Below are 8,145 nucleotides of genomic sequence, written 5' to 3' on the forward strand. Positions count from 1 at the left end.
ACACAAATCTTCTCATCATAATTTATGAATTAAAGTATGATCCATTTTATAAATTGATTTATTTTGGTACATCCTATTACTTAATTAGATGGAATTTATCGTAATTCATCAATCATGATAAGTAAATCATCCTCTTATATCTAATTCAGGAATTAGCATCAATGGAACTGACGCCGTCGGTTGACGGTCGAACGGCAGAAGAAACTAGAAATAGTAGAATAAAATAACCTGTCATGTGTGTCCCTGGAATTCATATGTGACAAACAACATAATGAGCATCCAAACGCTGACGGCAGTTGATAATTTGATGTCAGCATGTACCTTAGTGGCATGCACTGCCGATGACACTTCATCGAGTTATAAAAAGGCTAAATGAGCCCGGACTATGGTATAATGACAGATAATCTTTCAAATATTTATGATTCAATTATCAGAAATAATAAATCTGTTGAATTGTTAGGCCATCCGATATCAGTATTTTCGGATTTATTTTGATCATCCATCGATTGAGACGACCATCAACTCAGGATTATAAAATAAATAAATAAATAAAAATAATAAAAAGGCCAAATGAAACTAAACAATGTGACACTGGGATACGTAAGTGCTTAATTTAATCAAATTCGATTAAAAAATCCAAGTAATGATTTTTTAATAAGAGGAGATTCGTCTTGAAACTTCAGACATAAAAGAAAACAAAGTCAGCCAGAGCTTTAGTCTCCCAAAGCAATAAGACAACAGCTAGAGCAGTGTTGTGTTTCAACTTCACACGACAATCCGCGTTGACCGTAAGTGAGCGACTATTCCTCTTTTCTCTAAACATTTTCATAAACAAGGGAGACACCACAGGGATGGAGAGGGAATAATTTACAGTTTTACTAACTTCAGTACTCTACTTTTACTAGTGGGAGGAAAAGGAGAAGTAACGGCTGAGATGTGAGATAAGTGAAAAATGGACGGACGTGATGCCGTCCGCCATTGAGTTTCCTCCTTCGGCCCCCTTACGCACTCTCTTCCTCGGCACTCCGTTGGGAAACGACGTCGAGATGTAGAGGCGTCAGCCGCCGCCAGCTGCAGCGGCGGCGTTTTTACTGCTCGACAACCATGGAGGCGCAAGGAAGTGCTCGCTTACTCCGATTTCGTCATCGACGAGCTCCGCTGCCGCTTCCCCGGGTTCTAGGATAGCGACTTCTTCCGCAACGCCCACGAAGAGCAACTCGTCCTCGCCCATGACCTCCATGTCCTCCACCAGCAGCATCTCTTCCTCATTTTCCATCTCCTCGTCATCTGCGTCGTCGTCGTCATTTACTTCCTGCCGGCGGTTAAGGAGTTCGTCCTCCATGGAGGATGTGAGGGGCGTGGTGGGGGAGAGACCGGCGGCCGAGGAATAGAGAGGGCTGCTGGTGGGATTCTGGGAGTGAGGAGGGAATCCGGTGACGCTGGAGGCGTCTCCTGTTGCGGCGGTAGCGACGGGGGTATGGGAAGGGAACTTGTGGCGGGTGCTTCCGGCGAGGGAGTTGCGATGAGTAGGGACAGGGTGGTTGTGCTCTGCGGTGTAAGTGATGATGAACATGGCAGGGTCCGCCCGGCTGCGCTCAACCTGCTTCCGGGCTAAGCACCCCTTTGAGCTGCTACACCGATAGTATCCCCTGTTTCCGAGCGCCATGAGACAATCGAGCAACCAAGTTCGAAGTTAGCACCGTGATTACAATAATAAGAGAGAGAGAGAGAGACGTAAATGTGTGTACCGAGGATAAGGAGAACCCTTGATCGGTTTCTGTCCGTACTTGCGCCACGCCCACACATCGTCGTCGGAGAGCCTGGCGGCAGAGACGTGGCACACCACCTTCTTATGCTGGTTTCTCCTGGAAATGGAATCCCCAGCCAAAACTCAATTTTTAGACTCAAGACCAAAGCTTTTCTTCCACTTATCGAAATGAAAGAGCAGGAACGGAATAACAAAAAGGGCGATACCAAGATTTATCGAATCTCTCACCTGCGCTTGGCTCGAGGCATCTGGACGAGAGACCGGTGAGGTTGCCTCGCCGGCAGGTGTGGCTGATGCGGCCCAGCCACAGCGGCCGCGAAAACAGAAGCGGCAGAGGCAGAGTAATGGGAATCGGTCACCGTCCCAGTTCCAGGCCGTTGCCGTTGGCAGACTCTGTTATTCAAAAAGGGCTTGCAGAGTTCCTCCAGCTCCTGGCCGCTATCGCTGCGCTTGAACAGATCCGAGAATCCGAAAAAGGAGCCACCTTTCGCTCCTTCGGCCTCCTCCGGCACTTCAAGTGGCGCCTCCGAGAGAGGAAAAGAAGCAAAGTCTCTCCTCTCCAACGTCTTAGCCGCCGCCGCCGCCGCCGCCCGGCAGCTCCTCACTACCGCGCCCAGATCCCAGTCGTTGTCGGCGGCCATTTCCTTCAAAAAAAACCCCAGATCTGTGCCCGAGATCCGCCTAAGCAGCCACGGAGGCGTTGACCAAGAGAGCAGGGATGAGGTGAAAAAGGAGAGGATAGAGAAAGGCGCAGCGATCGTCGCTGACTTTTTTTTGCTGAAGAGAGGAGAGGAAGACACCGGTATATATACAAGGGTCCAGTATGCAAAGATAAAGGAGCGGTGTTTGGCGGTGAGGATCAGGGGCGTCGCTCGAATCGGCCAAAAGCCAGGAGGGTTTTCGGAAAACCTCCATTGCTTTCGTCTCCCCAGCCGCTTGACTTTTTGTAAAAGTCAAAGGGGCGACAGGAAGATGATAAAAAGGGTAATAAGTGAGTGAGAATAATTGAGAGGATTAAATTGCGAATTGATGATTAATTATGATGCAAAAAGGTTGGAACCGTCAACCCAGCGGGGGCGACAGGAAGATGATAAAACGGGTAATAAGTGAGTGAGAATAATTGAGAGGATTAAATTGCGAATTGATGATTAATTAGGACTTCGCAATAAGTGAGTAAAATAAATGCAACTGAGAGGGGGGTCATTATAGCGGTACAAGGACCACGTGTGTCACACGTGAGGAGAAGCGTGGGTGGGACTGTGGGCCCCTCCTCCTTGTTTCTCGGTGGGATATATAAATAATCAATACGACATTTGTGAATAAATTCAGTTTATTTATTATGTTTATTTGATTGTAAAATAAAAGCTCATAAAACATTCTTAACTAGAACGAGAAGAGGATGATACTGTCCCCTCTGTACGACGAGATTGAGATAAAGAATATTATCATAAAAAGTTTTGGAATTAAAATTTAGCATCTCAGTATATTTTTTCCTTGGCCATTTATATTTAAGGATGTAGTCAGGTTTAAGATCATTCGGGCTATAGTCTTGGAATCGATAACTGATTTACTATAGATTTAATGTAGGAGAAATGTTAAAAATAAGAGAGAAAAAAAAAATAGGTCAGGAGATGATGTAGACATCGTCCCGTAGCCCACCGTCCACGATCAATTCGGGTAAATCATCCGGGTTGACTCCATCATTACTTATACTAATAGTTAATAGTAATCCATGATTTATCTCTTTTATTAATAATCTAAGGATAAGTTAATGAATATATTAAGACGAATAAATCATCTTTTGTACCAAATGAAAGAAAGATGAAACAAAATCATATCTATCTTTTCGATTAAAAGAACATGGAAGTTTTTTTTTTTTTTTTTTGAAAATTGAGTTTCAAATTAAATATTTTAAACTAAAGGAGTTGTTTGTTCATTTGTCTCGAGCAATTGAATGAGCTTGGATTGGCGCACAAATCACAATGACAGAACAAAAGAGCTTTTGGATGTTAGCTATTGATGGACTCTCAACAACTTATTTTTTAATATATATTTAATTCAATAAGGACCATCTTTGATTTCTAGGTCGTTGAGCAGAATAAGATAAAATAATAAAATAAATTTTCAGAAGAGATCAACTCGGCATTATACTTTTGATCAAAATGAATTACTTAATTTATTAATCGAATTTTTTTTAAAAAAACTAACTAGATAAGTATAAAAGATTTTTTTTATCAAAGAGTAAATCGAGAAAAGTAAAAAAAAAACAAAATTATAAAACGTTTTTCAAATCTTAATCATCAAATATCACAATATCCTCAGAGAGATCATTCTTTATTTTAAATTAAAACGATAAAATCAATCTCGCTTGAAATTATTATTGTACGGAGTTAAATTTTGAAATTGGCTAGGCCCATTTTAAAGGAATTCGCCATTCAAATAGGTGAAAAGAGCTACCAAAGGAAAACATTCGTTCAATACTTGATTCATGAAGGAAAATAGTAGTGAATTAATTAAAATGATATTATTTAAATTAGTAATTAACAACAGTATAAGAATTATATATTTAAATTTGATTGATAAAGTAAATTATATATTCTATACAAGATCTTATCTAAAATGGGGGAATATAGTGCGTTGGCAAGGTGGTGCGTTGAGGTTGATCGTGAGAAGACTTCGAACAAGAGGAACCTGATATCGCAATCGAACCTGCGTGTTAAAGAGAAGAGATAGAAGAAGAAAACGTTAGTAACAGGGTTAGGCAGGAGTCCCAGTGCAAGCACTTCAACATTCAAGTCAGACAAAGGACGGAGAAAGAAATGAAAAAAAAAGAGATGATGGACATTATACTCTGGTAGCGAAGCTTACCTACGCCTGTAGGAATATATTGATATTTTCTTTCTATAAGAATATCAATGTATTTTCAAAATAGGACCAACCAATCTAACATATTGTAGTCTTTCCTCAAATATACCTACATTTTTATACTTTGCAAGGTAAATCTTCTGCCGTATAGATTGCATAAAGCTTATTCCCTTGATTCTCTGATAACAATTACTCAAAACATCAAAAAAGGAATATTAGATAGTTGGGTTGATGACCATTAATATGCTTTGATGGTAAACCGATCAAGTCCCCTATAAAGTCTAGTCAGACCTCGTTCTCGGATGGGGTCAAGTTGACTAAGGAATTATGACTATCTTGAGGACTCGTCATCCGCTCGGACAAGGAGTCTGATTGAGGGCTTAGTTATGAATTGAACTAGGATGGCTCGAGATTCCATCGAGTCAGGGGATTCGAAATCTAATCAAACAAAAAGTCTAATCGGTTGGATTATTTGGCTGAGCCATAAGATCGTGCTAGCCACAAGTCTTGATTCTTTTTTAATTTTGACTGTCACATCAATCAGTTTTCTTAACTTCGACTCCATCTTTAGAAACCTACCTTATTTGTCGAATCAATATTTTTTTTAAAAAATTTATATTCAGAATTAACGAATAATTAGTAAAAACAAAAAATATAATTTATAAAGTAAAAATCATTAAAGTCCCAAAAACGATATTAATTTAAACATTAAAAAGAATGTCATGCGAAACTAGGGCATGCAACCTTCCATTTGAGGGCGGCAGATGAAGGCGGGCTGTAAACCACCTAAAACGAAAGAAAGCCAGCAGAAAATCTAGTAGCTTAGTAGTAGGCATGCAGATATAAGTGCACGTATATAACCCTTGATTTGTTCTTGATATTGTGTCGGAGTGATGCTGAGATCACGTAGCTTAGTAATAGGCATGCAGATTCACTGAACGTACGTACAGTTCACTGCCAAATCTTGGCTTTTGCCAATTTGGATCTTTTCTTAGCTCCAGCACTGAGAGTAGGTCAGCTAAGGATCTAAACGTCTGTCTAAAAGTGATCTAGTTAATTGGTAGCATTGAAGAAACAACCCTAACTCTTGCAAAAGTATATATATATATATAAAATATAGGAGAAGAATCTTGAAGTAATTAATCAAGATCATGCATCCTGCTGCTTCTCGCCACATGGACAATGCAAAACTAGTTATGTAGGTTGTCATATGGAACAAGAAGAACCAAGTGGAGTCACTTCGAGATCCATTCGACCATCAAAAGTGCACAGCACCAGTTTCAGTTTGTAGTGGAGTTGCTGCATAAAAATGTGACCACGCACACAATAAATCAGAGGGGTATCATGCATATATATCTCCCTAGCAAGATGGAGAAAAGCTAGCACTCCTTATTGTCTCCATAATTTTCAGGCTTTTGTGGCCAGACGATCGACCATTGGCAACGCAGTCGCAGATTCCCTCCGAATCTAATCATTTTCCTTTCCAGGGATTCGCAGGGATAGATAGCCTCGCTCAAAAAGCAATCCAGCTAACCAATTGAAATTAATTATTTTTAAACACGGGCAAGAGAATGGGCCTGGTGACGACAACTGTTTTAGATATTGACAATTGACCTTTCCACAAATTTAAAGTTACCCAATTTTGAAAAAAGGTGGATTTAACTTTTAGATTTTCGAAAAGTTACATTTGGTTTTCATTTTATTCCACCCATCAAATAATACTACTGTGATGCTATCATTCAAGGAAGAGCATCACGTGTTGGTGTTTTTTAAGATAATGGTGTTATTTTTTGAAATTCAGTATATTAACGGGAGAGATAAAATAAAGAATAAATGTGTTCTTGATAAATCTAAAAGTTAAATTCGATTTAAATGAGTCTGTTTAGAGTATATAGTACTGGAGAAATAATTAAAAGATGATTTTAGAGGACAAGTTTTAATTATTTTTGAAACTTTTAAAAACATAAAAATGTATTTTAATTTATTTTTTTAAAAAAATATAGCACGTCGTATTCTTTTTATTTTAAATATCACAAAATTAATAATGCCAACAAATAAGTAAGGTTTCTACATTTGTAAATCCAACACTTAATTGATCATATGAGAAAATATCATATCATCAATTCATTGCCGATGGCTATATTTGAAACACATTCAATATAATAAACTATATTTTATAAAATAGGTCGTGCTATATTTATAATAAATAATAAAGATTTGAATTGATTAATCTTATTGTAGAAAAAAAAGTAATTATGTTCATTTTAGATATTTTTATAAATCATCCCAAATTATATAAAGAGAGATAAATTATAGAGTCAACTTATAGCCAATCGTCAAATGACTATGGACAGTTGGAGTTTTGAATTGATTAATCTCATTGAAAAGTGCATTTGTGTATTCATATGTTTTCAATTTGGGGTATCCAGATTTTCGAACAGACAAATCTTGAAGGTAACCAGTCCTCCCCCTGAAAGTTTTCCAATAGTCACTTGAAAATCCTCTGTAATGTATTGTAGCTAAGATTTGAACCTTAAATTTTTGATTATATATTAGAGGGTCTAACTATTATATCATTACCTCGGAGCTCAATTTGGATCCCATATTAAGATATTTTGATTACCGAGGTATTTCACCAATCATATTCTTATGACAAATAAAAGCAAGATAATTTCATAAAATTAATCACCTTGATAATTCTTTATTATTATATTAGGCATCGTGTACATGCATTGTGCGTATAATATAATACATAGATATGTATAAATAATATAAAATAAATATTTACTATCAAGTAATTAAACAATATTATTTAATACTAGTATGATTCATTGTATAAAAATCTTAATCCGAAAATAAAGTAGAAATTATGTTATTAATTATATCTCATGTAATGTAGCGAGAATATTTTATATCATCCGAAAAACCGGTGAGATACAAAGATAGATAGATGCGGTTGTGATTTTTCTCGAAGAATCAATGAGATACAGAAAGATTGATGCGATTGTATCGATATGCAGAAGAGCCGAAATAGATAAATATATACGTTGTGATATAAAAAGGATACGAAAGAGAAAATTGTAATAACAATTGAAGAAGAAGAGGGGAGGAGAGAACTATGAAGAACCAATGAGGATTGAGTCGGCGAATAGAAGTGATGCAAATAGTAGAAATTATATTATGCGTCTATGATTTGAGAATAATAAAGAAGTTAAAATTACTAATAAAGTTTAAAATTATTTTTATATAAAAAGAAAAATAGATATTAACGTAATTTAATTATAGGTTTTATTGGTGGCAAAAAGACGAATACGTTCGTCCTCAACGTCCTCATCAATCCGTCCTAGAGTCAACATGGAGAAATTGTAGGTTTTACTAAATCAATTGAGCGTTGTTATTAAAGGTTTCATATTTTTAATTAAATAGTAAAATTATTCTCTAGTGCCTAATTCACTCTAAACTAGAAATTCTAGATCCAATTTTCTTCTAAAACTAGAAAACGGTCGACATAT

The 8,145-nt window shown here is 37.3% G+C and overlaps 1 protein-coding gene across 1 annotated transcript; it reads right to left on the reverse strand.

Annotated features, from left to right (window-relative positions):
* Window positions 1–712: 712 nt before the first annotated feature.
* On the reverse strand, window positions 713–2,541 carry LOC122000921 (WRKY transcription factor 22-like). Its single transcript, XM_042555428.1, has 3 exons — window positions 1,997–2,541; window positions 1,749–1,865; window positions 713–1,649 (listed from the first exon to the last, which is right to left on the reverse strand). The coding sequence occupies exons 1-3, from the start codon at window positions 2,407–2,409 to the stop codon at window positions 1,058–1,060; spliced, it is 1,122 nt and encodes a 373-aa protein (XP_042411362.1). The 5' UTR covers window positions 2,410–2,541; the 3' UTR covers window positions 713–1,057.
* Window positions 2,542–8,145: the final 5,604 nt, after the last annotated feature.

This window comes from Zingiber officinale, chromosome 1A (assembly GCF_018446385.1).
Source record: "Zingiber officinale cultivar Zhangliang chromosome 1A, Zo_v1.1, whole genome shotgun sequence".
Taxonomy (NCBI): Eukaryota; Viridiplantae; Streptophyta; class Magnoliopsida; order Zingiberales; family Zingiberaceae; genus Zingiber; species Zingiber officinale.

Coding starts and splice junctions, on each gene's coding strand:
- LOC122000921 (XM_042555428.1), bottom strand. CDS start 2,409: ATGGCCGCCGACAACGACTGGGATCTGGGCGCGGTAGTGAGGAGCTGC. Junction 1,866..1,996: donor ATGCCTCGAGCCAAGCGCAG/GTGAGAGATTCG, acceptor TTCCATTTCCAG/GAGAAACCAGCATAAGAAGG. Junction 1,650..1,748: donor AAGGGTTCTCCTTATCCTCG/GTACACACATTT, acceptor GCTCGGAAACAG/GGGATACTATCGGTGTAGCA.